The sequence below is a fragment of the Macaca thibetana genome, chromosome 8, assembly GCF_024542745.1.
Source record: "Macaca thibetana thibetana isolate TM-01 chromosome 8, ASM2454274v1, whole genome shotgun sequence".
Classification (NCBI taxonomy): domain Eukaryota; kingdom Metazoa; phylum Chordata; class Mammalia; order Primates; family Cercopithecidae; genus Macaca; species Macaca thibetana.
This window is the reverse complement of record NC_065585.1, coordinates 121,409,508-121,437,117: the sequence shown is the minus strand read 5'-3', so window position 1 is coordinate 121,437,117 and position 27,610 is coordinate 121,409,508. Positions and strand designations below refer to the sequence as shown.

Below are 27,610 nucleotides of genomic sequence, written 5' to 3'. Positions count from 1 at the left end.
CAGGGGACGCCTTGAGTGCCAGACCCAGGATGCCACGAGGGAGCTTTGCAGTCTCCTCTTGGGTCCTGAGCCACCTGTCAGGGCATCCCCAGAGCTGATGGTCCACAGCTTCTCCTCTTCCCCTTCAACTCAGTCCCTGACCCAGCCCGACCTGGCCCTCTCCCCAGCTCCTCTAGGCAGACCTGAGTGCCAGGTGCACAGAGGCCAGAGGGCCTGGGGAGGAGGGTGGCCCCATGCGCTGTCCTCTGCCCCTCCCAGTACAGGGTCACAAACCGGAGGCCTGGAACTCCATCTGGCCTTCAGACCTGCTATGTTTGGCCCAGGCTGTGTTTTTTTTAAATGTGAGCCAACGCTTAAAAGTTAGGGGTTTTCATATAAAACCCAGATGTACGGCTTCTCTCCTGAAAATGGAAGCTGCGGCAACACTGGGCCCACATTCTTCCATGACAGCCGTCAGCTGGAGCAAATGAGCAATGTCCTCTTTAGACAAAGTGTGTGGTGCCTCGTGCCGCCTCTCCACGCTGCCTTCCTCTCAGCGAGCCTCACCGCCTGTCCCCCTCAACCTAGGGCCAAGGTCCCTTTATTTAGAGATGGGGCAGCAGAGCACTGTTCTGGGCCAGACCCCCACGTACCCATCACTGGCCACGTGGCCTTCGTCTAGGCCTCCACCCTGCCGTGAGGATTCGGCATGGTGCACCATGGATCCTGACACCTCCGGTGCTCAGGGCTGGTGGCCAATCTTGTCCTCTACAGAGTGCGGGGGCCAGGTACGGGCAGATGTGAAGACCAAGGACCTTTACTCCCATGCCCAGTTTGGCGACAACAACTACCCTGGGGGTGTGGACTGTGAGTGGGTCATTGTGGCCGAGGAAGGCTACGGCGTGGAGCTCGTGTTCCAGACCTTTGAGGTGGAGGAGGAGACTGACTGCGGCTACGACTACATGGAGCTCTTCGACGGCTACGACAGCACAGCCCCCAGGCTGGGGCGCTACTGTGGCTCAGGGGTGAGGCCCCTGCCCCTTGCCCTCCTGGCCCCATGCCCCACACTGTCCTCCACCCTTCTTGTCCCAATCCCCAAGACCTAGCGCCCACACAGGCCCCGGAAGTTGAGTGCACCACGCGCGTGGTGCTGCACCCAGAGGCCCAGCCTGGTTGGGGCTGCTCAAAGACACTGCCTCATCCGCGATCTAGGAAACCCAGTCCTTTCTGGGCAACCTAGAGGTTCCTATGGCCTCTGACCCAGGCCTGCTTCAGAACCAGTTGGCCAGGGCCTGCAAGGGATGGAGCTTCCCCTGTCCCTCCTTTCCTTACCCCTCCTCCAAGGCAGCCCACCAGGGCCTGAAATGGGGGGCAGAGGTTGGTACCAGAGCCTGGGACAGGGGGCCTGAGCGGAGTGGCCCTCACCAGTCCTTTTGCTGGAGCCATAAATACCCTTTTCATTTCCTCTGCCAATTTCTCCTCCTGGTGAGAGGCCAGCTTGTCCCAAAGCTCTTCCTGCTGCTGTCCCAGTGGCCCCTGGGCACTGTTTCTTGGTCCATAAAATGGCACATTCAGAGGCAATGAGCAAAATTCAACTTGATGGGCTTTTACCTAAGGACATGGGCTAGCCTTATGCGGAGGATTTATTTTCCTCCCTGTAAGAGCTTGCTGCTGCTTTTTTTTTTCCTTGTCCTTTCCTGAGGATTTCAAAGAGACAGACTTTTCTTCCTACCCATCTCTCTCTCCCCCCCCCCCCCCCCCACCCTCTCTCTCTCTGTCTCACACACACACACACACACACACACACACACACACACACACACAGGCCCACCCGCTTGCATGCCCTTTGAAACACACTGTCCCTCCTGTCACCTCCCTGGCCCCCTGCCTATCTCGTGGCTGTGTCCCAGGCAGCCTGGGTGCCCCAGGAAGGGTTAAAGCTCCTGGAAGCTGCAGCAGCTGCTGGACCCAGCATTGGCCAAACCTTCCCCAGAAGCAGAGCTTCAGCCCTCGTGTGGCTGGCAGGGGCTGGACAAGGTGGAGTCTGAAGCAGCTTGGCTGCCCTGGTGTCCCCTGGCTGCCAGGCTAGTGTCCCCTCCCCTCTTTGCTCTTTCTTCTGAATCACACACGAAATCGGATGTCCCCAGGTGTCTTCTTCCAGAGACCTCCCCCAGGCTGAGTCCACCAAAGGGACTTGGGGAAGGATCAAGGCCTCCTGGCACAACTACTGGGAATGTCCTCAAGGTTCTCAGAAATGATTTCTTCTGTGCCTGGAAGGCCAGGGTGTTGACGTCCGATGCTCTGCCGGCTGACCTCACTCAGTAGGCTTGCAGGAGGCATCTAAGAAGGGCCTGGGAGCAGACCTTGGCCAGGTGCCAGAGGAGAGGCGGGGCGAGGTGTAGGGACGGCAGAGTCCAGGTCTGGGGGACACTGTGCTTCTCCCCAAAACTTCCTCCACACTCTAGCAGAGAAGTGGCCGTGCTGTCTTCCCTAAGAGTCCGCTGGGACGGCAGGAAGTCATGCCATTCAAAGAACCCCTCCCTTTGCAAAATACTTTGACATCAGTCCGGTCCTTTGCTCTTCCCTAGCACCCGTCCTAGGCATGGAGAGCAGAGAGCTTGTGCTCCTGTTTGTGGCTGAGGGAAGTGAGGCCCAGAGATGGGAGGTGGCTTGCCTGAGACTCCACGACTCAGTTAGTAGTTACAGTAGACCTGGGTTTACAGGAACTTAGTTCTCTTCAGCCCAGGCCTTCTCCCCTCCCCAGGTTCCTCATTAAACTAGCAAGAAGCCCCATGCTTCAAGGGGCGGGGAGAATCTGGTGGCTGCCGGGGAGCCTCCTGCCCCTCAGAACCGGGGATCTTGGGGAGACAGGAGAGCAGCCCCAGCCCCTCTTCCTCCACCTTACCCCATCCCTTTTCTCTGCCAGCCTCCTGAGGAGGTGTACTCGGCGGGAGATTCTGTCCTGGTGAAGTTCCACTCAGATGACACCATCACCAAAAAAGGTTTCCACCTGCGATACACCAGCACCAAGTTCCAGGACACACTCCACAGCAGAAAGTGACCACTGCCTGAACAGGGGCGGGGACCGGAGCCTGCTGCCCTTGGTCACTTAGACTGGACAGTGGGGGTGGGCGGAAGGCGACGCACCATACCTCTCCCCCAGGCCCCAGGACCTGCAGGGCCAATGGCCCGGTGAGACTGTCCATAGGAGGTGGGGGGAACTGGACTCCGGCGTAAGCCACTTCCCCACAACCCCTCGACCAGCAAGGGGCCGGGGCCGGGGAGCAGAGCTTCCCCAAGACATTTCAAAGTCACCATTCCTCTCTTCGGGGGCCCTGCCTGGTGGCAAGAAGGAATGTCAGCAGGACCCCGTTGCCGTCCCTGTGTCTACACGCTGTATTGTGTATCGCCGGGGGCATTGTCTTCATTGTAATGTTCATTTCCCACCCCTGCTCCAGCCTCGATTTGGTTTTATTTTGAGCCCCCACTACACCCCCCAGTTTCCTGGGGCACAAGTGTCTGTGTGTGTCCCCCAGGAGCCACTGTGGGAAGCTGATGGGGAGGGGATGGAGGAACAAGACAGGGCTTCTCTCAGGCCCAGTGGCCGGTCAGCCACACCAGGGCACCACAGCCAATAAACCGAAAGTGTTACAGCCAATATCCTGTGCCAGATGCTGTCTGGGCCGTGGGGGCGGGGCTGTCATGTTCCAGATGTATGGGCTTGCTGTGGAGGCCGGCACACGGCCAGGGCACCTGGCATCGTGGACTGCCCTTCCCTCCCCTGATCCCAGGCTCCCGAGGGTGTGATTTCACACTCAGGCACATATGTTCTCGCAGGCACCCATCACAGCGCGCACACACACCACATGCTCTGCTTGCGGTCCTCCCACATGAGGGGAGGGGTGGAACATTCCATAAAGAGGCTGTTTGGTAGGGAGGGAAGAAGGATGTGAAAGGGGTCAGGGGTGTCTGTCCGTCTGGGTTTTCTGTCTCTGCATCTGGGGAAGGAGCAGGTAGGCTGCAAGGGTGTCCACCTAGGTGAGCAAACGGGGGCCAGAGAACCCACATCAGCTAGAACAGGTCCAGTTGGCCCCTGGTGCCTGCCTTCCTGCCAGTCAGATGCCAAGTGCCGCTCCCCATGGATCCCCCTGTCTTCGTGGAGACAAGAGCCAGAGCTCAGCAGCCACTGAGCAAACATCCCAGCTCTGGCCCCTCTTCCCAGGCGACCCAAAGCTGTCTTGTCCGGCCTCCTCCTTCCTGCCATTGCCCACCCCGCTTCCCCATCCCAGACCTGTGCCTCCCAGAGGCCAGGAGGAGAAATCACATCTCAGTTCCCTCTCTCCCCTCTTTCTACATGGCTCTCAAAGGGAAAGAAAGCCCAGAGCAGCCCCAGCTCTTATGCCCGGGCTGGCTGCTCCCAGGGTCCAGAGAGAGCTAGGTGGCCTGCTGCAAGCCCCAGGGTTTCCTAGAGCCTTCAGTGGACTGGCAGGCTTTTCCTGGCTCCTTCCTGAGGCTGTGCCAGATGCTGTCTGGACGTGCAGGGGCCCCCACTCCCCGGAAGCAGCCTGGCATGGGGGACTCCATCTTGGCTCTTTAAGCAGAAGGTAGTAGTGGAAAGCAGGCATGCTGCGAGTGTCGGATGTGTACACAGGACCTTCTTCTTCCAGGAAACCAGCCTGCTCTACTGCTCAGGCTGCAGCTGTCTCCTCCAGGCCTGACCACCAGTGTGGCCCCGGGGCCCTAAGAGAGAGCTAGAGGTGCCCAGAGGAGTTACTGCTTGTTGCGCCAGTAAAGTCACAGGCTGTGATGTCACAGCCTCTCCTCCCTGCTGCTTCTTCCTCTGAAAAGGAGGCTCAGGACAGCCTGGAGGGCCATGACAGAATGGAAGGATCCCTACACTTGTGCAGCTGCCTGGGCATCTCACCCAGACACTGCCCACCCACTTGGCATGAGCTCTGCCACGAAGTTGGTGGTCAGTGGCCATAGGTCTCCTTACCAGCCCTCTGGGTCCTTCGGAAGCTCCAAGGACCACAGTCCCAGCTCATAGGCCAGGGTCATAACCCTGTCCAGGCAGGGGCTCCAACCCACAGAGATACATTGGGTCCCCCCACCCCAAACAGGGTCCTTATGGACAGCAACCGCCAGCTAGAGGCAGGCTCAGGATAACCCATGCAGCCACCTGGGCACACGACTCAACACTCCATCACCCACAAACACAGGTTCCTCCAGCAACTCAAGAACCCGCCCAGCGAGCCCTCCAGACGTTCCATAGGCCCCTCTTCAGAGGTAGGCAAGGGGCTGTAGTGCCCTAGGTCGAGGGAAGGCCCAGCAAGGAGAACTTTGGCACAGAGTATCTTGGAGACCACCCACACCGAAACTGACGCAGTGCAGGAGCCCCAGCCACAGTGGGCGCTCCCAACCCACCCCATGGAGTGAACAAAGATTTTGAAGACCACCAAGGAGGTCCACATGGCAGTTTCAGATCCTCTGCCCTGGTCAGCCAAGAAGCAGGGGTACAGGCCTGTCTGGATGCCCAGATGTCCACCCCCAAGGGCTTGCAATCGGGCAGGAGGCAGCCCAAAGCAAGGATAAGGGCATCCATTTGATAGAGAGGGAGGAGAGGGGAGGACGAAGAGGAAGAGGACAGGGAGGAAGAGGAGGAACACTCAGAGGACGGAGGCTGGAGAGTTCTGAGGAAGACAAGACGGTGGCTGGAGAGGAGGCGGCGGGGAGAAAGGAGGGAGAGGATGGAGAGGAAGAGGAGGAAGTGGAGGAGGAGCAAGGATCTGCCTCCTCAGGTGACAGAAGCCCCTCAGGCGCTGGTTGCAGGCCACTGATGCGTATTTCAGAATCTGATAAATTGATGCATTCTGCGGGCCCAGCCTACCCTCACCTTCTAGCTGCCCAGGGTTCTAGACGAGCCCCCCACCCCCACCCAGTGCAGCTGCCCCTCGGCGCAGGTGATTCTATGGTAGAGGAAGGTACACTTGCTCCTCCTGTGTCCAGCACCTGAGGTCCCCTGGGGGCTTAGCTGAGGTCCCCCGGAGTCCTGCACTCATGATAAGCATTCACATGGGAAAAGCCAGGATGCATCTGCCCCGACCCTACACTCCCAGCCCCAGTAGCCAGGTCAAGGTAAGCACATCCCTGGGAGCTTCAGACTTTCTGGAGCCCTCGGCCAAGAGGGCAGCATGAGCCTGGCAGTCAGGAGACCTGGCTCTGCCATGCTTAGCTCGGTGACACTGGCCCGCTGCCCCCTCCCTGGTCCTCTGCTCCCTAAACCTATCACCTGTCCCCAGCACCCTTCGTGCCATGTCCTGAGAGACTGATTTGAAAATCCAACGTCTTGTCTCCGAAGCAGTCAGAGGGCAAGGCACCAGGCAATTGAAGTGACTGGAACCCTCAGCAGAGATGTGGCAGCTTCCAGGGACAAGTGTTGGCTCAGCTGTAAAACAAGGAAAGTTGAGTGCCTGGCTCTGTCCCTCACTCCCTTTTTCTCTTTTTCCCTGCCCCTCCCTCTAACCCTACAGGATCCCCAGTAGTAAAAAGGTGACAAGCTTGAGAGCAAACAAAACCCATTTTGAACACCAGCTCCACCATTTGGTGGCTATGCGACCCTGGATGAGTCACTTCTTTGAACCTCAGGTTCTTCAGTGTGGGGTGATATGGTTGTGAAGGAATGAGGCCAAGCACAGTGGCTCATGCCTGCAATCCCAAATGCTTTGGGAATCTAAGGTAGGAGGATCACTTGAGCCCAGGAGTTTGAGACTAGTCGGACCCTGTCTCTACAAAAAATGTTTAAAAAATTATCTGGGAGTGGTGGTGCATGCCTGTAGTCCTAGCTATGCAGGAGGCTGACGTGGGAGGATTGCTTGAGCTGGGAGGTTGAGGCTGCAGTGGGCCGAGATCACACCACTGCACTCCAGTCTGAGTGACAGGAAAAACAAGGAATGAGATAACCTTTGAAGAGAGCCGGTCATGGTGCCTGGCAAAGAGGGGGCTCTTAATAAATAGGCCTGTTTTCCTTTCCTCTGCTAGCTCCCAGACAACTCTACTCCTGTGCTAAAAGGAAACTTTCAGGTACAAAAGTAGTTTCCAGGCAGGCACTAGGAGCTTAGTGTAGAATTCCCCCTGCCGGAGGGGCAACGCTGAGCCCACAGCAAGGAGGGGGCTGCAGGGCAGCAAGGGACATATTTCTGGCGAGCTGGTGGCCCTTTCTGGGCACCTCCCAAGTCACACCCTGTACTCGACTGTCCCTACGCACAAGGCTGATTCTAGGATCTGTGAAAAGATCTGTTGCTCCAGTTTGCAAAAATAGTAATGCCTGACTTGGAGAGTGAGGGACAAGGCAGCCAGATGTCTTCCCCGGAGAACCCTGAGCCCCCAGCCCAGCCTCCCGCCAACGAGAGCTGCCGCCTCTGCTGCCCCAGCCCCCTCCATCCCACACCCTCCCTTCCCCCATCCTTGAACATCTGGTTTCAATCTGCTCCAGATGTTGTGGCCAAGCTGTTTTATGGCCAATCACCTCAGCTCCGCTTCCTGAAGGCCTCCCTCCACTTCGGGGAATGGACCCTCCTCGTCCCCTTCCTTGGGACCCCAGCCACCTCTTTCCTAGCATGGAGAAGAGACACATACAGAAGCCGAATGGAACTGCTAGCGTCCTCAGAGCGGGTGCCTCCCCTCCCTCCACTTTGTGGGATGCCCAGGGTTAAAAGGAAAGATGCTGGTCCAGGGACAGAGGAACGGCAGTCAAGGGTGGGTGTGCACCCGAGAAGAGGAGTTTCGGTTGTGAGTTGTGTGTGTCGGGGACCAAGCGTGTGCCACCATGTGTTTGTGTCAGGTATGTCTGTGTGTTTGTGCCTGCACAGCGGAACCCCTCACCTGGAATCTGAAGCCTCCCCTTGTGGCTGCCACCTTCTTTTCCCTGGCTGCCTGCACTGCCAGACAGAGCTAACTCAGGGCCCCCCAGCTGGGCAGTGGCAGCTATGGGTTCAGGGTTGTCCCTCACCTGGGAGCTGTCTGTGCCTTCTAGGCTGTCCTCTAAATCCAGCCCAGGGAGGGTACGTGTGTAGGGGTGTGTGTGTGTGTGTGCACTGGCACGTGGACCTCTCTCCCTCCACCAAGTCAGAGCAGGCCAGAAAGGACCCCAGGGTGGACTCCAGTGGACCTTCTGACCCAGCTCTGTCTGACTGGTGCTTCGAGCAAGTGTGGCAGGGTTGGCTGTACGCCGGGACTTGCCATCTGGACAGAGGAAGGAGAAGCGGAAGGCTCTCCAAAGGAACCTGCCTGGGGACCCCCACAACCCCACCTCCATTCTGCCTTCATGCTCCACTATGAGGTCTCTGGGAGCCAATCTCTCCTCCCAAGAAACCCAAAAGGGTTCACAAAAGGAAGACTGGAGCCTGACCCTCTGGAGGACTGAAACCCTCTCAGCTGGGAGTGGAGAATCCTGTGCGGGCCCGCCCAGAGGCAGAAGGGTTGATCCGGAGTCACTCCATCCTCAGAATGCTGGATTTGAGCTACTGCCCACTACTCCCTTTGTTTTTCAAAACTTGGAGTCTCACTCTGTGACCCAAGCTGGACTGCAGTGGCATGATCATAGCTTACTGCAGCCTTGAACTCCTGGGCTCAAGTGATCCTCCCACGTCAGCCTCCCAAGTAGCTAGGACTACAGGTGCGTGACACCACGTCCTGCTCCGCTCCACTACGGCTTTAAAACAAGCTTCCATGCTGTCTGTGACTCCACAGCACCCCCCTGGTGATATTCTGGAACTAGGCACAGACTTGCTTAACTGGCTTTGTGGAGGGGACCCCTGGGGGTGTCACTGTGTCTGAAACAGGACTATCCCAGGTGGCCCCTGACATACACTAAAGAAGACAGGCATAGGGCGGAAAAGGAGAAGATTCTGGTTTCTCAATCAAAGCCTGGGCACTATCACTTACTGGCTGTGAGACACGAGCAAGGCTTTGTGCCTCAGTTTCTACTTCTGTTAAGTGGGAATAATACTCCCCAGAAACATCGTGAAGACTAAAGAAGTTGATGTGTGTGACAGCACCCAGGTGCCTGGTGCATAGTAGGCCCTCAGGAGCCGTCATCTGCCCTTCCGCTTTCCTTTCTACCCCAAAAAGGCTATGCCCTGAGCTCTGGATGACACACATGAACGTGGCCTTGAGTCAGGCAGTGTTGGTGAGGACTTTGACTTCTCTAGAGCTTTTCTATTCCAGCACAGGACCATATCAATAAGTTCATAATAGATGCAGGCCAGGTGCAGTGACTCAAGCCTATAATCCTAGCACTTTGGGAGGCAGGAGGATCACTTAAGCCCAGGAGTTTGAGACCAGCCTGGGCAACACAGGGAAACTCCGTCTCTACAAAATAAAACATTTTTTAAAACCTAGCTGGGCAGGGTGGCATATGCCTGTGGTCCCAGCTGCTCTGGAGGCTGAGATGGGAGGATCACTTGGGTCCCAGAGGTTGAGGCTGCAGTGAACCATGATCGTGCCACTGCACTCCAGCCTGGACAACAGAGGAAGACCCTGTGTCAAGAAATAAATATAATGGCCAGGCACAGTGGCTCACTCATGCCTGTAATCCCAGCACTTTGGGAGGCTGAGGTGGGTGGATCACTTGAGGTCAGGAGTTCAAGACCAGCCTGGCCAACATGGTGAAAGCTCATCTCTATTAAACATACAAAAATTATGCAGGCATGGTGGCATGTACCTGTAGTCCCAGCTACTTGGGAGGCTGAGGCTGGAGAATTGCTTGAACCTGGGAGGGGGAGGCTACACTGAGCTGAGATCGTGCACTGCACTCCAGCCTGGGTGACAGAGTGAGGCTCCCTCTCAAAAATAATAATGATAATGATAAAATGATAGAGGCAGAAGTGACTCGGATCTGTAAACGGGAGCTCTGTCGGGGAGCGGGCACACTCAGGCAGTTGGAACAGGGACATTTGGTGGCATCTGGGTCTGGAGCAATGGCAAGCTGCTATAGTAGGAAGCCTTCAAAGCCTCCAGAGGCTCCAAATGGGGTCTCCAGATGCTATGGGTCCTCTCCTAGGAGGCCCCATGTGGGAGGCCCCATATGGAAAACACTGGGTGGGACCAAAAGACTCCAAAGTCCCTTCCAAGCTGAAGACTCGGCTCTACATCCTCAGCCCCGCCTCCCACAGTGGACCAGGTGCTCCCTTGGAGCTGATTCCAGGTGGCCTGTCCTGTGGGCATTCCCACCTGAGCTCCTCTGTGGTTTGCAGAACTCACCCACCCCATCACTGGCCCAAAGAGATGGGGTGCTATAGTCTGAATGTTTATGTCCCCCCTAAATCCTAGGTTGACATTTATTTTCTTTTATTTTATTATTTTTGAGATGGAGTCTCACTCTGTCACCCAGGCTGGAGTGCAATGGTGCAGTCTCAGCTCACTGCAACCTCCACCTCCTGGGTTCAAGCAATTCTCCTGCCTCAGGCTCCCGAGTAGCTGGGATTACAGGTGCCCACCACCACGCCCAGCTAATTTTGTATTTTCAGTAGAGATGGGGTTTCACCATATTGGCCAGGCTGGTCTTGAACCCCTGATCTCCTGTGATCCACCTGCCTCAGCCTCCCAAAGTGCTGGGATTACTGGCGTGAGCCACCGCACCCAGCCCTAGGTGGAAATTCTAACTCCAAGGTGATGGTTTTAGGAAGCGGGGCCTTGGAAGTAGCTGAGGTCATGAGGGTGGGGCCACATGAATGGGATTAGTGCCTTTATGAAATGGGCCCAAGATGGCCTGGAGCAGTGGCTCATGCCTATAATCCCAAGCACTTTGGGAGGCCTAGGTGGGAGGATCACTTGAGGCCAGGAGTTTGAGGCCAGCCTGGGCAACAAGGTGAAACCCCCCAACTCTACAAAAAAAAGGAGGGGCAAGAGAGCTTGCTCATCCCTTTCACCCTGTGAGGACACAGTGAAACGAGCCATCTGTGAAGCAGGCCCTCACCAGACACAGCTTCTGCCAGCACCTTGATCTTGACCTCCTGAGTCTCCAGAACTATGAGAAATGAATCTGTGGTTTTTGAGCCACCCAGTCTGTGGTATTGTGTCACAGCAGCTCAAATGGACTGAGACGAGCAGGGCCCTCAGGCCATGGTGGTTTATTGATGCACGTCGCAAGCACAGCACAGGCAGGCGGACCCCAGCCCCGGGGGAACATGAGGGCCAGGGGAGGGCAGCAGGCCACCCCTACAGCAATGCTGTCAGCACAGGGGGAAGGAAAGGGCCTGGGCCATGTTCTCTCCTTCTCCACACCTCTTTCCCCGGGAAGCCTCCAGGCCTCCTGACCCATCCCAGAGAGACAGCTGGCCACACAATTCCCCCTGGCTACAGAGAGGCGACGGTTGTCCACCTGCCCCTCACCGAGGTATGGTCTTGCCGGCCTGCCGCTGCTTCCGTCCTTCGTCATGGAAATCCAGCTGCTCATCCATCATCTCCGTCACCTCTGAGAAAGTCACTGTGAGGCTGCACTCTTCTCCGCCTGATGTCACCTCCGTCATCCCCTAAACAGCCGGCGGCTGCTGTCAGCCCCTCCCACAGGCTCTCTGTTTGCTTTGCTGATTGTAGGGAGTCCACCCTGGTGACCTGTGCGACAGTAGGAATGAGGCAAAAACACAAGGAGGCCCGGGAAGGACGTCACCAAGAACTCCCCGGGGAGGGGCTCCCGGCCAGCAGGGTGGCAGGAGAGCAGACAGAGCCAGTGGGTAGGGGAGAGGTGGAGCAGCAGAGGGTCCACAGTCCAGGTCACGCACGGGCACAGTACAGTCACGGCACCATGGCAGAGCGAGTGAGCAAAGTGCACGGCTGGGCGGGGTGCCGGGGCCCGCGGGACAGCTTGCAGATCTCATGTTCCATGCCAGGCCCCAGCAGAGCATGAGGCGGCCCACTCCCAGCTGAGGAAGGGGCACTTCTGGGTCTCAGGGGTCTCCTCCCCCTCCTCAACCCCAGTGGCTGCTGTCTCAGACCCCCATACTCTAAGCAAGGAGAAGGTATGGTAGGGTATGGGAGGAAGGAACACCCGACAGCCTGACGCCCCCAGTGCCAAGAGAAGAAAGAGAATTCCTTTCTAGAGAGCAGGGGGAGTGTCCCGGTGGGCAGGTGGAGAAGGAGGGACAGCTCTCCCATGCAGGAAGAGGGTTCTTTGGGGCAAGGAGCAGCCAGGGTGTCATGGTGGTGCAGGAGACTATTTATAGAAGGAAGGGATCCGGGCCTGGAGTGGGAAGCCCCAGAGACCCAGCTCAGCAGGGAGGGGGCATTCTGTGGTTGGCCCTGAGTGGGGTGAGTGGGACTAAGAAAGATCGCCCCACAGCTCTCTGCATCTCCTCTGGAGGCAGCCAAGCTACACGTGGGCTTTGGCCCAGAGGGGCTTCCCTGGGAGAGCCCCAGGAGGTGGGCAGGTCTTTGGGACATAGAGACCTGGATGAGGCAAAGAACAGTAGGACAAGGAAACCAGAGGAAAAGGGAAGTTCTCCAGAAATCCAGCTCAGCTGCCAACTATGGAGGAGGAGAAGCCTTTCCATGTCCACCAGGCCGGGGGTGGGCCACACTTACCAAGAGGACCACTGTCTGTTGCCTCCAATGCCAAGGGGCGGGGGGAGGGCAGCTGGGCAGAGTGGAGGGAGCAGGGGGGTAGGAGAGAGAAAGCAAGCTCCCTGAACCTGGGCTACCCACCTCCACCTTCTGCTCCTCTCTCCCTCGCCCCCCAGCTCCCCAGGAGTCCCTAGCGGCCCACGCTGATGTTGCAGGTCTTGCAGCTGGGGTCCTTCTTGGCATCGGCAGTAGACAGGCTCATGAGCTGGTGACCGCTGATCTCCCCCAGGGTGCCCAGGGACAGGTCGACAGGCTCGGTGTAGATGATCTCCAGGATGAGGTCCTGGGCGTGGCGGAAGACCAGCTCCCCATCCTCCACGCTGCAGGTCAGGAACTTGTTGCAAGCAATGTCCAGGAGGGGCAGGCGGTCGCGGCAGAAGCGGTCCCCCAGGGAGCCTTTGGGCGCCAGCACCAGGATAGCATAGTGGTAGGCCGTGTACATGCAGTAGAAGTCCGCAAAGTAGAGGTTGGTGCTGGGATTGAAGAGGCGCTGAGCTGGGATCTGGAAGCGCCAGCGGCCGTAGGGGGAATCCTGCGGGGGCTGGCCCGTGTTGAACTCCGTGTTGCAACTGAAGAAGACCCCGTGGAGCATACCGCTGGTTGGGGAGCCGTGGCTGCCGCTGTTGTCCTTCAGGTAGGGCTGCAGCATGTTCCCGCAGTGGGTCCTGCCCACCCCAGGGAGACACGCCAAAGGGAAGAGAAGATGCGGCTGGTGAGCCGGGCTGAGGCTTGGCTGCTGCGTGTGGTCGAGGAGGGAGGGAGCCAGCCCAGCTCCCAGCCCTCCCCCAGCCGCCTCCACTAGTTGCAAATAGAACATTCCAGAATGCAAGAGCAGAGAGGGCCCTGGAGAGGGATTCATCCAGCCCACTCCTTCTCAGAGAAGAGATGTGAAGCTGTCACTCCCCAACTTGAAACCCTTTGATGGGGCGTGCGTGAAAAGCATGGCGGCTCATGATGTGATCTCTCTGGTCTCCTCGCCACTCCCCACCTCCTGCCATCACACCTACTTACCCACCTCCTGCACACGCAGTCTCCTGCCTCTGTGCCCCCTGTGCAGGACTCTTCCCTCTGCTGCACTGACCGCCCTCTCCACCTTCCTCCAGCTGGCTTGGCAAACTTCTAATCAGCCTTCAAGCCTCAGCCACGCGTCTGCTCCCCACTAAAACCTTCCAGGAACAGCAGACACCCGCACTTGACAAATATTTGGCTGCCTACTATGTGCAGGACACCCAGTCTTCTAACTGTGTTGCCCAGGCTGAACTCCTGGCCTCCAGTGATCCTCCGGCTTTGGCCTCCCAAAGTGCTAGGATTGCAGGTGTGAGCCACTTCATCAGCCAGGACACTGAACTGTGCTCAACAATTACACGTACCTTTCACATGAAATCTTTCCATACTGTCTCGCTGACTGGATTCTGAGGTTCTCAAAAGGGTGAACTCTGCCTTTATCTTTACATCCTGGCACCAAGTAAGGTGCCTGGCACACATGGGTGCTCCCTGTCTCTCTCATTCTCCCTGATAAAGGAGTCCAAACTGGGCCACTGACTCACTTTCCAGGCTGGAGTGCAGTGGTACAATCACAGCTCACTGCAAGCTCGAACTCCTGGGCTCAAGTGATCCACACCTGGCTAATTCTTTAAATTTTTTGTAGAGATTGGGTTCTCACCATGTTGCTCAGGCTCATCTTGAACTCTTGGGCTCAAGTGATCCCATCTTGGCCTCCCAACATGCTGGGATTACAGGTTTGAGCCACCAAGCAGGCCTTGCTTCTTTAATACAAACCCCAAAGACTCCCAAGGTCCTCACTGCCCTGAGGTTAAAACTGCCCTGACTCTAAGGATAAAGGCAGACAGAGGCCAGGCACAGTGGCTCATGCCTGTAATCCCAGCACCTGGGGAGGCCGAGGTGGGTGGATCACCTGAGGTCAGGAGTTTGAGACCAGCCTGGCCAACATAGTGAAACCCCGCTTCATTAAAAATACAAAAATTAGCCTGCCATGGTGGCGCACACCTGTGGTCCCAGCTACTCAGGAGACTGAGGCAGGAGAATCATTTTAACCCAGAAGGCAGAGGTTGCAGTGAGCGGAGATCACGCCACTGCACTCCAGCCTGGGTGACAGCGAGAGACTCCGTCTCAAAAAAAAAAAAAAAAAAAAAGAGGCAGAGCAGCTGCTTGCCCTGGCTGAGCCTCAGAAGGATGTGGTCTTGGAGCACTTTCCAGCAGGCCTGGGGAGGGTGGGTACTCCTGGTCCTGCCTCACTCTTGCCTGATCCTGGCTGTCTTCAGTGACAAGTGACTCCCTGGCTCGAATGAACAAGCTGCTTCCCTCTGGGCCTCGTGCTCCTCTTCTGTAGGCCAAGGGTGTTGGATCAGATCACCAATTTTCGAACACTTTTAGACTGCAGCATCTCTCTCTTTTTTCCCCCAAAAGAAATTATACGTGGAAGGCTCACAGGCAAATAAAATTGAGGCTGCTCTGGTTGGACATCAGGTGTGGGGCCCACCAAGCCTCATCCTCTGGTCCCCCCAACCCCATGGCAGCATTCTAAGGGGTTCACTGACATGTCTCCCTGGAGGGAGCACCCAGTTTGAAAAGCGATGAGCTGGGTGCTTCCTCAAACCTTTTGTGATCAGAACACTCATTTTATGCACTCCCTGCCACCTCCCCTTTGGCCCCAGGGCCTGAATCAGAGAGACCTGTGGTGGTAGACCCCCATGAAAAGAACTGTCCCAGAGCGGGAGCAAACCCAGATCTCATTCTCCCAGGCTCGTTAGTACAACACTCTTGCAGAAGGCCCTGTCCCCAGAGCCCTTGATCTTCCCTGAGCCCAATCCCCAAAGCAGCAGTCTCTTCAGAGCCAGCCTGGTGACGTCAGGGCATGTCAATCCTAGAGGAGGGACTGGCAGCCACGGGGGTGGGGGTGACCTCAGACAGCCAGGACAGGAACAGGAAGGGCTGGGAGGGAGGAGAGGCCTGGCAGGTCCAGCCGGGAGCCCGCACCCATACCTGGCATGCTGGAAGTACTCCTTGTGATGGTTGCGGTAGAAGACGGAGAAGCGGAGCATGCGGCCTGCGATCTGCTCGGCCTTCTCCTGCAGCTGAGCCAGGTGCTCCTTGGCATAATCTGCAAGATCCCAGATGCAGTGGGTGAGCTGAGGGCCAGCTGAGGAGCACAAACACCTCCTGTCCCCACCCCACCCCACCCTGTGCGTGCCGGCCAACCTCTGTCTGTCAGAACAGCAGAGGCGACTAGACAGTCGCAGAACCTTAAACTCAGATGGGAACAGGCCAGCTGGCCTCTGCTGGAAACACAGAGCGCTGCATGCTGTCTGTCCTCATCACCTCTGCAACCACAATGCCAGAGTCTTGGGGCTCTCTGGGTCACAAAAAGGCAGAGGGTCGCCCAGTAATCCCGCCAGGGTGCCCAGGGGCTGTGATCCCAGGCTATCCTCATGTGAAAAGAGGACTCATGGGAAAAAGGAAGACTTGAGAGGGCTTGAGGTCCTTTTGGGAAAGCCCCTCAAATCCAGTAGATAGGAGGCTCCCCACACCACCCCCATGGAAGCCAGCTGTAGCCACAGGTGAGGGCTCCTGAGGGGCTAGGGAGAAGCGAGACCAGGCAATGTTTAGGCAGTCCTGGGTCTGGAGCAATGGCTCTCAGCTTGAGCATCTCAGGAGAAACAGGGAAGGCTGGAAACAGGATAGCAACATTGAACCCTGGAGCCCCAGGAAGGCTGCTGCTGGCACATACAGCTCCTTGGTACAAAGGAGGAAGCTGCCCTTCCCTCTTTGTGGATGCATCCCTGGCCAGGGTGCTTGGTTTGGAGAGAGGAGTGTGGACTGGATTGCAGCCAGATCCCCAATTTGAATTAAATGCCCACTGCACATGGAGGTCTCAGGGGAAACCGAGCTTTCCCCTCCAGGAGCAAGAGGCCTCCAGAGCGTGGGGTTCTGCAGCAGAACTAAGAAAAAGCACCATTCAGCCAGCCGCGGTGGTTCACGCCTGTGATCCCAGCACTTTGGGAGGCCGAGGCGGGCGGATCACCTGAGTCGGGAGTTCAAGACCAGCCTGGCCAACATGGTGAAACCCCATCTGTACTAAAAATGCAAAAAAAAGTAGCCAGGCGTGGTGGTGGGCGCCTGTAATCCCAGCTACTCAGGATGCTGAGGCAGGAGAATCGCTTGAATCAGGGAGGCAGAGGTTGCAGTGAGCCAAGATCACACCACTGCACTCCAGCCAGGAGGCGACAAGAGCGAGACTCCATCTCAAAAAAAAAAAAAAAAGACAGAAGGAGAAAAAAAAAAAGAAAAAGCACCACTCAAAAGACAACAGCAGCTCAAGGAGACTTGGGGCATAAATCTTGGCAAAGGATGGAGCCAGCAGCCTCAGAGGCCCGGGGCTGAGAATGTTCTGTGCCCCTTCCGTGTGACAGAGAGATCTGGAGCAGCTCTCACCGTGAACACCAAAAGAATGCAATCTTGTGGGGACAGACCCTGAGTCACGAGTGACCAAGCACACATAAGCCCGCTGTTTGTGCTGGAGTCTACAAGTTAAGTTCTGCTAAGAGAGTTTGCAGGGCCGTTGACCAGGGACCATTTTCCCAGGCTACGTGGAGGCTCAGAACAAGCGAAATGTGATTGCTCCACCAAGTGCACATTGACAGATAATTGATTAAGCAAAATGTGGTCTATCCATACAATGAAATACTATCCAGTTTTAAAAAGGAAGTAAATCCTGGTATATTCCAGTCACAAAAAGACAAATCCTGTACAATTGTACTACTGATATGAGATACTTAGAGGACTCATATTCATAGGAACAGAAAGTAGAATGGTAGCCGGCAGAGGGAAACGGGGGGTGGTTGTTTAATGGGTATAGAGTTTTGGTTTTCCAAGAAAAAAAGGTTCTGGAGATTGGCTGCACAACAATGTGAATATACTTAATACCATTGAACTGTACACTTCAAAATGGTCAAGATGGCAAATGTTACATCATGCACCTTTGACCACAGTGTTTACAAAGATGCCTGTGATCTGGTACCAAGCCAGAAAAGTAACTCCCTTTCTTAATGGAAGTGGTCTTGCCAACATGATTAGCGGGGTTCACATCTGCCTCCAGTGAGAGAAGAGAAAGGGTGGCTTTTGGAGGCAGGGAGGGTGTCATGCCTGTGTGCCTTCCCTGTGGCCCAAGCATGCTGCCTGGTGGACAGAAGGCGTTCGTCAGTGTTTGCTCGACTGCCAGGAAGCCCCGCTTTGACCACAACTAAGCCTGACGTGCCAAGCAGCAGGACAGGGGCATGAAAGCAGGGTCTCACCCCCAGTGCAGAACTCCACTGTCTCACTCCAGCCGGACACCAGGTACTCCCCATCGCTCTGCTTCACTGCCGTCTGCACGGCCACGCTGTACTCCGTGCGGGGGCTCAGGAACCAGTGGCCTCTCACCGTCATGGGCAGCGGCACTGCCTTGGCCACGAGCTTGGTGGGGACATCCTGAGAAATGGGGTACAGACAGAGAGCCGGGCGTCAAACAGGGGTTCATGCCCGATCTGGGCGTCACCCCAGAATCTCCACTCCCCAGATGGCCCTGTTTATCCTGAGCAGGACCAATCTTGAGGATCCGTTGGCTTCCTATCCTGGCCACCATTTTCCTGGGAAGGCCACACAGACGCTCCCCAGTCTTGGCCCCTCCTCGAACCCCCCTGACACCCTGTTCTCTTGGGAACGGAGGGGAAAAGCCACGAAGTTGAGGGCGGCAAGGCCTTCATTTTTTAAGGAGACTTTGAGAGCTCTGCACACTGCAGTGCCGTCTCCACGGCAACGGCAAATGCTGAGAAGCCAGGGAGGAAGGGAAAATATGCCTTATTCTTTGGGGGGGAGGGTTAAGGGGGTGGTGTTGAACATTCACGTCACCGTGGCAACTGGCCTGCCAAAAGACACCCAGATCGGGAGAGCCGGTTCCAGAGAAAGAGAGCGGGTGAGTAACCCACGCCGGTGCCGTCGGCCTGGGAGCCAGCTGGCCGCCTCACTCCCCCTGCCTCTGCCAGCTTGAGAGGATGGGGGGCTTCCTCCCACCCACCCCCACACTGGCTTTTAACCCCAGAAAAGGACACACCCACGGAAGACTCTCTCCTATTCCTTTTCTAAGTCAAGCAAATGGCAGGCCAGCAGGTGAGGGGCCGGAGAGGGAGAACTGAGGCCACAGCAAAAGGGCCCCGCCCAGACCGAGGCCCGCGTGGCCCATCCAGCCAACAGCGAGGCTGTGCCCTGAGCCGGGGCTTTGTCGAGACTTGAGACGTCATCCCCATAGGCGATGCCTGCGGCCCCACCCCACCCGGGCTCTCTGCCCCTGCTTGAAGTCTCAGTCGTGGCGCTGATAACAGCGCTCCCTCTGTGCTAGGCGCTGGGCCAAGCACCACGCAAACATGACTCACTGCATCCTCTCCACGACCCCGCGAGGCTCGGCATTGTTATTCCCTCTTCACCAGGGAAGGAGCTCAGGCTCAGAGAGGTCATGTAACTTTCCCAAAATGACACAGGAAGAAGAGTGTGGATTTTAACCAGGCCTCTGACTCCAAGCCATCACTTCCAGGTGTTCCCTTATCTGGCTTCCTTCAGGAACAGGAGCTGGGAAGGGGCTCCTGGGACACCTTCTACTCACCCGGTGCTTGAACTTGTTGGAATTCTTATTCTCCTTCTTGTTAAGGTCAATGAAGTAATGGGTGACCCTCTCCAGGTCACTGTCCTCCATGGCCCAGGAGATGCGGAAAGAGTCGCAGGTGATGTTGTTGATCTCAATGCTGTGGGGCGTGGACAGCAGCTCCATGCTCCCGTCAGGGTTGTCTCCTGTGGGGACTGAGGAGGAGGAAAAGGGTCAGTATCTCCCTTGCCCCCAGCGAGCTTTCTGGAATGTCCTCTTCCCAATAGCCCTTTTGAGGCGGAACCTCAAGGACCCCTGGAATCCACCTGCCTCATGAATTAGATGGGAAAGACTGCACAGGGGAGGCTGGAGAAGGTTGATAGAGGGTGGAATGGGGTGCCTGCCCGGGGGGCTCTCTGCTCTCCTCGGAGGGGTCTGCAGAGCAGACGGCACCTGACAGGTGGCAGAGGCAGTGGGAACGCTGCAAAGCCGGGCGGGGACAGATTTGCAGCAGATGGAGCCGAGGAGGGAGGGGGCCCTCAGCCAGCAGGCGTGAAAAGAGAAAGGGGTGGGGGTGGAGAGGACGGGTGAGAGGCGGAGGAAACACAGGAAGCACCTGCTGTGGAGCGGAGGTGCGAGGCTTGGGGCAGGTGACAGCCAAGAGCTCACAGGTGCCAGGGCCCTCGGATTCAGGCCTCTCTCCTCGCTGGGGTCAGCAAGGGTTGCCACGGTACATGGCTGGAAGGACAAGTGCCACGTTGGTGCATGTGGACACATTCGTGGTGGGAGGGGCACGCGACACAGCCGGCTTCAAGCTCTTTTTTCCACCCATAACTTTTTTTGACAATCCCTCTTTCTCTTCAGCCAATCTTCTCTTGATTCCTTTCAATCATTACTTTTAACATTAACATCTATTGGGGGCCAACCATGTGCTCATAACTTCACAGACGTCTCATGCAAGCTTGGAAGCAGCGACACACTATCATTATCTCCATTTTACAGATGAGGCAACTGAGGTCGGGAAGGTACTAACCTGCCCAAGGCCACGCAGGGAGCAAATGATTTGAACTCCCGCTCCCAAGCTCTTGATCATTAAGCTAAGGTGGTGTCCCCTCATATGTGGGGGTGGAGGGGCACATGTGTGGCGTGTGTGCATGCGTGGGTGTCCGTGGTGTTTCCACCCTGTACTTTCCCTCCTTCTATCATTTCCTTTCAAGCAACTGCATTTTCTCTCCCTCCCTGTCTTCCTCCTTTGGTTCTCCCCTTATGTCTGCTGCTTGTCCAGCTATGAGAAGACCTCATCACGGTCACTCTCATGTGTGCTTTAGCTGGGAAGAGCTGACTCTGGCTGTGACTCTGGCCTGGTTGGCCTAGCTCCGGGATGGGGAAGAGAGAAGGGAAGGGGAGTGACAGCGTCTGGGAGGGGACCGTAGATGGGGGTGGGGCGTTCTCCAGGGGCATTTGGTCTCCTGCTTTCCAATCCCTTCCTCCATCCCAGCTCCCGGCACCCCTCATTTTTCTAAGTGTCACCTCCTTCTCTTCTTTCTCCCTCTTTTTCTCCTCCCCTTGCCCAGGAGCTAGTGGTGAGGGCATCTTGTGCCTGCAAAAGCAGGTACTTTTATTTATAGCTTCCAGAGGATCCAGCCCACACCTTCCTGTCAATTAAGCTTGCTCCAGAGCCTAGCACCTCTGTATTAACCTGTGAGTTGCCTGGATGGCAAGTACAGGGTGAAGGCTAAGGGTGATGGCCCTTACCTGCCCCAGGTGTCACTCAAGTCCTGTTTCATCTTAGCCTCCCACTCCAGAGCCAAAATGCCAGTGGCTTTGTGCATGGGGAATCCTACGGTAAATAAGCATGGGGGTGCTACCAGGCCCACCCCAAAATCAAACAGATGGGATTGGGTGTCTGGAAGCAACCCTACCATAATAAACCAGTCTGTAATTCACGGGGACAGGTGTGGAACAGTGAGGAGTTACCACCTCTTGGGATCCTGGTGAGAAGCTCTCAGGGAGACACACATGTGCCTCACACACACACACACACAAGCACCCACGCACACGAACACAGACACACTCCTACCCAAGAGGCCCTGAGTGGCACCCACCTACACGCTCGGAAGCAGCCCACACTCGTCCCATGAGCAGGCACCTATTCCTGCCTCTCCTTGGAGTCCTAGAAATAGGGGCAGCTGTGTGTGGTGGTAGGGGTCTCCAGGACCTGGGTGTCTTCTTGTGCCTTCCTCCCTACAGTTCTGGGAAAGCTGAGATGACATCCCCACCCTAACTTGGGAGGGCGGCAGTGAGTGAGCTGGGGTGGACAGAGGGGTGGGTGTGAACCCAAGTTCTCTACACCCAGAAGACTGGGGAAGGGCAGGGTGTGAGGGACAGGTTGAGGCAACACCCGAGAAACACCCACACTCCTGTGTGGATCCACCCCAAGACAGGCATGTACACATCCACACACAGGCAGGCACGCATGCACATACACACATGTGCCAAGAGTGCCCACCCACCCGCATCCCACACTTCCACGGACGTCCTCACTCCCACTCACCCATCTACACACTCAGGTGCCTCCCGCCACCTTCTACATTCTAAGAATGCCCCGCAGTTTTCCCTCTTCAAGCTGTCACCTCCATGCACACCCAGACATGTTCATGTCCACAGGCTCACGCACACACGTCCACGCACACCTCCTCACAAGCCATATTTGGGGAAAAGAGGACGCCACAGGCACCAACATGCGTGCGTGCCACCTCCACAAGAAGGCACGCAACCCACACGCCTGCCTGCACACACATGTGTGTTCATACACACAGCAGCCCCCGCCCGAAGTCTGGTATTCTCTCTCGAATCATCGCCAGGCTCAAAGACAGACTTTGAAAATGTGTTTGCCTCTGGCCACACTCTGCCAGCCCTGAGCTTTCGTGCCAACAGGTTTGTGCACCTACGTGGCTCTGCCCACAGACAATGGTTTCTGCCCCCTCTTCTCTTTACCCACCCCGTCCTGCTCTGGGTCTCACCTCCCCACATAGAAAGCCCCTGTCTGCATACACTCCCACACACATGAGAAGGGACATGGTTACCCCTAAATATACTGCCTCATAGTGTCCCCACCCACGCACACCCACAGGCTACTCGGATAAGTCCCCCCAACACACGTACCTCACGTGTGCCAGAAAGATATGTTTCTAGACATGCCTCACACCATTCAAAACCCACACATGAGCATGATTGCAGGCAGACGGACCTATCTGCGCCAGCAAGCCTCCAGCCAACTCGCAAGCGCGCACACACACACGCCGCTCACACCGGTGCCCCTTCCCCATGTCCATTCAGAACAGCCGCCCTGCCACAGGGAATGCTTCCCCCACCCTGCTGTCCCTGTTGGCATCGCTGACTGCAGCAGAATGGTCACGGGGTGACTAACTGTGGTGCCCCAGAGACTGGATTCAGCCATTAACCACTTTGCCAAAGGCCTGGGGGAGAGGGGACAAGGTCGTCAGGCCTGGCAGTCCAGGTGGACACCCTGGGTGGTGGCAGGACCCTAGCGCCCCCAGCTCCTGGCTACTCAGGATCAACAGCAGCATGTTCCAGGGAGGAAGGGTACTCACCTGGCTCCACTGGGCTCTGCAGAGGAAAAGCTGGCAGGGAGGACAGGGACAGATCTCTGTGTGGATGAGATCCCAGGCAGGGGACAGCAGCCGGACGCCTGGGTCACAGGCAGTGGTGTGCGCTCGCTCCTCTCCCGGCTGCCAAGGAGGCTGCTTCCATGCCCCGCAGCCAGCTCCTGTCTGGCTGTGCAGCGCGCGTCGCTGCTGCCCCTGGTGAGACGATGTTCCCAGCTGAGCAGCGCAAGAAGAGAGGCAAGAGCGAAATCAAAGCAGCGTGGAGGAGAGAGAGGCAGAGAAGGGAGAAAGAACGAGAGAGCCAGACCGAATCTGGCTCCACCAATGGGATCAGTGGCTGCGCAGCGTCAGGTGATAATAAGCAGGCTTGGTCCCTGTTCGCCGGGCTGGTGGGAGGGGGAAAGGGCAGAGGGTCTCCCAGGGAGCTACACAGATGTCCTCAGGGACAGCAACATACGCTGCCTTTCCCCCATTCTTCCAGGACAAGCTGCCCTCAGAAGTCCCTCCAACACACCCCCTACTTGGAAATCTCTGACTTGAATGCAGCCCCCAAACTTTAGGATGCTGGGAGAGGGGTGGAGCTTAGCCCAGGGCTTGGGCCCCAAAGCAAAGACTCTGATTGGGGGAAGGGGAGGGAGGCTATAGAGGGGAAAGGTCCAGATGGAGGGTGTGAACCCAGGGTCACTGTCTTCAGTCCGGAGCCTCTCCTTGGGGCCTTTTGGTGAACTGTGGTTCCATTTTCTTACCAGTTCTAGTGAGAGATGGCAGACCTGCAGCTCAGGGATCCCTGTGGGTCTGGCGAGAACCCTCTGGCAGCTTGGGTGTCCGCAGGAAAAGGGGCTGGGAGAGAGGCTGTGGCACAGTGCAGGGTGCACAAGGGCAAGAAAGTGGGGGTGGGAGAACACACCAAGCTCTGAGTGTCCTCAGCCCACCCCACTCTCTGAGCACAAAGGAAGCCGGCCCTGGGCATCTTGGGGAGAGAATGTAATGTCTTTCAAGGCAGCAGGAGGCTGTTCTGCCATCAAGAAGCAGACTCAGTGGAGGCCATCAGGAAGAACACCCAAGGAAATGTGAGTCCAGCAACAAGCAGGGACAAAGGGTTGCACAGCAGCGAAAAGCACAGGCTTATAGTCAGATGGATGTGCTGAGAATCCCTGCTCTACCGCTGCCCAACTAGGTGACCTTGGACAAGCCACTCAACCTCTCTTCATCTGTCAAATGGGATCACACAGGTTTATTGTCATCATGGAATGAAATAATTAGGTAAATCGTCCAGCCCTGGGCCTGGCACATCAGAAGTGCCAGTCACCTGTCAAAACTGTTCTCATTCCCATGATATCGACAGCATCTGCCTGCAAGGAGGCCACAGTCTTCTAGGGGAGAGAAGATGGCCATTTAGAGGACACAATTAGAGAATGAGGAGCATACAACTAAATCACAGGGCACAGATACTGATTCAGAGAAAGAACAGTGGGCGGCTCCAGGGCACATGCAGGGTGCAGGCCAGAGGAGGCTGTGGAAGCAGGAGTGAGGCTGGGGTGGGGAGGATTGGCACGGGGGCAGCAGACACCAGGCAGGCCCAGGGTGAGGTCTTGGTGAGCAGGAGAAGGTGTGAGCTGAGCCTAAGAGACACTCACCAAGGGGGAGTCGAGGCGGCAGGCCTCAGTGCAAAAGTCAGAGGAGGTAACAGCAGCAGAAAGTGAGTGTTCACAGAATGCAAAGACAAGCAGAAGCCAACCCTGCCTTAAACGGCTGTGAGAACCTCAGCGAGTCTGGCCAGGTCCTGAACCACAGAATGTGGGGTGGTGCATGGCACTGAGGCAGGACTAAGCACTCCCTTGGCCAAGCATGACTACGTCCTGCTCTAACATACCCACGCCGAGCTGGTGAGCTCAAAGAGATGCAAAATGTAACCTCCTGGTGATGGCCAGCACGTGACATCTGGACTACACTTCTGTCCCAGGCCGGGTGCAGTAGCTCACGAGAATCCCAACACTTTAGGAGACTGAGGCGGGCAGATCACCTGAGATCAGGAGTTTGAGACCAGCTTAGCCAATATGGTGAAAACCCATCTCTACTAAAAATATAAAAATTAGCTGGGTGCGGTGGTGGGTGCCTGTAATCCCAGCTACTTGGGAGGCTGAGGCACAAGAATCACTTGAACCTGGCAGGTGGAGGTTGCAGTGAGCTGAGATTGCGCCACTGCACTCCAGCCTGAATGACAGAGTCCTGTGGCCCAAGCATGATAGTAACCATCTCAGCGCCCCTTTGTGGAGCTGCGTGCCGGCAACAGGTGAAGGCACAGCCCTTTAGGAACTTCTGCCACTTCTCGCCTCAGAGGACTTCTCTACAGATCACAAGAGGAAACACGTGGTAAGAGCAAAGCATAATGTGCCAAGTATAACTCACTCCTTGTGAAACCAAACAACCGCCAAGATGCACTTCTGCTGCATTTTTATTTTTAATAACTTTTTATTACACAAGTAGCACATGATCACTGTAGGGAGACAAGCACATTTCATTTTAAAATTTAAGAGGGAATTAAAATCTCTCATTTTCCCACCATTCAGAAATACACACTAAATACATATATAGAATTTTTTTTTTTTTTTTTTTTTTTTGAGACGGAGTCTCGCTCTGTCGCCCAGGCTGGAGTGCAGTGGCCGGATCTCAGCTCACTGCAAGCTCTGCCTCCCGGGTTTACGCCATTCTCCTGCCTCAGCCTCCCGAGTAGCTGGGACTACAGGCGCCCACCACCTTGCCCAGCTAGTTTTTTGTATTTTTTAGTAGAGACGGGGTTTCACCGTGTCAGCCAGGATGGTCTCGATCTCCTGACCTCGTGATCCGCTCGTCTCAGCCTCCCAAAGAGCTGGGATTACAGGCTTGAGCCACCGCGCCCGGCCAGAATTTTTTTTTAATTAACTTTTTTTTTCAAGACAGGGTCTTGCTCTGTCACCCTGGTTGGAGTACAGTGGCACAAACTCAGCTCACTGCAACCTCTGCCTCCCTGGCTTAAGTAATCCTCCCACTTCAGCCCCCTGAGTAGCTGAGACTATAGGCGCACACCACCACACCTGGCTAATTTTTTAATTTTTTTATAGAGATGGGGTCTCACTGTGTTGCCCAGGCTGGTCCCAAACTCCTAAATGCAAGCAATCCACCCGCCTTGGCCTTCCAAAGTAGTTGGGATTACACAGATGTGAGCCACCACACCCAGCCAATGCATGTATAGAATTTATTAACAAAAATAGAATGAAAGAATGCTGTTTTATAACCTTCTTATTTCACTTACCAATATCTTTTCTGTTCATCACATACTCTTTTTTTTTTTTTTTTTTTTTTTTTTTTATAGAGACAGGTTCTTACTATGTTGGTCAGGCTGGTCTCCAACTCCTGGCCTCAAGTGATCCTCCTGCCTTGGCCTCTCAAAGTGCTAGGATTACAGGTGTGAGCCACCATGCCCAGCTGATCAACTCCATTTTAAAAAGGTGGAAGGTGGGAAAGAGTACTGAGGCCGTAAGTAGTAAAACTAGTTAGTATTCATATTCAGGTCTGTCTGAGTACCAAGGCCAGATTCTTCGTGGTAGAAAGATGCATAGCAAATACAGAGTCTGATGTAATAGAGAATGAGACTATAAGTAAAACATATTTACAGTCTTAATATTGCTTATGCACTTTATAGATTCAAAATGTTTATGTGTATTTCCCTATGGCTGAGCTCACTATGGAGATCCAGTGAGCCAATGAATGCACATATATCCAGGTAGTCCATGGAAACCGCTTTGGTCATTTACATGTGTTTACAATGACAAGAGTGGGTCATGAGTATTTATAAGAACTACATGGATTTCTCAGTGCCTATTTCATTTTCTTTTTGAAATTATGTTTAGACAACCTACAACCTTCACTGGTCATCTATTTTAAGGAAGAGCATTCACCTAATTCTAAAAGCATTTACTAAACTAAAGAATAAGTATTTTATGACTGGGTGTGGTGGCTCATACCTGTAATCTCAGCTTTTTAGGAGTCTGAAGTGGGCAGATCACTTGAACCCAGGAATTCGAGACCGGCCTGGGCAACATGGTGAAACCCCATCTTCACAAAAAGTACAAAAGTTAGCTGGGCATGGTGGCATGGGCCTATAGTCCTAACTACTCTGGAGGCTGAGGCAGCAGGATTGCTTGAGCCCAGGATTTGGAGGCTGCAGTGAGGCATGATCACAACATTGCACTCCAGTCTGGGTGACAAAGTGAGAACCTGTCTCAAAAAATATATATATGTATCTCAGATTTTGTAGAAAACTTAAATATTTAATAACTTTAAGACATGGGAACATGATGAATTATATTAAAGAACTCAGACTAACTATAGAAGAGACACTGAGAGAATGTTGGAGGGATAAAGGAAACTTCAAGAGAAAAAGATCAAGAAGAATGATGAAAGAGAATCGTAAGTAGAAGGACTCATATAGAACCACAGTACTGGAATAGTCAGTAAATTATACCCAAAGTGGAAGAACATGATGTAGGAAATATGGAACACCACTGTGCACTGCTTGGCAAGGTACCAGGACAAGGCCAGGCGCGGTGGCTCATACCTGTAATCTCAGGACTTAGGGAGGCTGAGGCAGCCGAATTTTCCGAGGTCAGGAGTTGGAGACCAGCCTGGCCAACATGGCAAAACCCTGTCTCTACTAAAAATACAAAAGATACCCAGGCGTGGTGGTGCACACCTGTAGTCACAGCTACTC

General features: G+C 55.4%; 3 protein-coding genes across 5 annotated transcripts in view; 1 reads left to right on the top strand and 2 right to left on the bottom strand.

Annotated features, from left to right (window-relative positions):
- The window catches only part of NUDT18 (nudix hydrolase 18), a 104,309-nt gene extending 102,571 nt beyond the window's left edge, over window positions 1-1,738 (bottom strand). The window contains exon 1 of the mRNA XM_050801453.1: window positions 1,732-1,738. The gene's annotated coding sequence lies outside the window, so the exon portion shown is untranslated. The remainder of the gene's footprint in view (window positions 1-1,731) is intronic.
- BMP1 (bone morphogenetic protein 1) overlaps window positions 1-3,637 on the top strand; it is a 48,379-nt gene extending 44,742 nt beyond the window's left edge. For both annotated transcript variants that reach the window (XM_050801408.1, XM_050801409.1), the window contains 2 exons: window positions 754-1,004; window positions 2,906-3,637. In XM_050801408.1, coding sequence (XP_050657365.1) covers window positions 754-1,004; window positions 2,906-3,040 — 386 coding nt within the window. In that variant the 3' untranslated portion in view covers window positions 3,041-3,637. The remainder of the gene's footprint in view (window positions 1-753; window positions 1,005-2,905) is intronic.
- Window positions 3,638-11,071: 7,434 nt separating this feature from the next.
- On the bottom strand, window positions 11,072-23,388 carry PHYHIP (phytanoyl-CoA 2-hydroxylase interacting protein). 2 transcript variants are annotated; one of them, XM_050801452.1, is made up of 6 exons: window positions 22,846-23,388; window positions 19,253-19,446; window positions 17,910-18,084; window positions 15,601-15,718; window positions 12,679-13,262; window positions 11,072-11,592 (listed from the first exon to the last, which is right to left on the bottom strand). In XM_050801452.1, the coding sequence occupies exons 2-5, from the start codon at window positions 19,415-19,417 to the stop codon at window positions 12,728-12,730; spliced, it is 993 nt and encodes a 330-aa protein (XP_050657409.1). In that variant the 5' UTR covers window positions 19,418-19,446; window positions 22,846-23,388; the 3' UTR covers window positions 11,072-11,592; window positions 12,679-12,727. The 2 variants fall into 2 exon arrangements, with proteins under 2 accessions (XP_050657409.1, XP_050657408.1); XM_050801451.1 differs by having other exon boundaries at window positions 11,072-13,262.
- Between the last annotated feature and the right edge of the window lie 4,222 nt (window positions 23,389-27,610).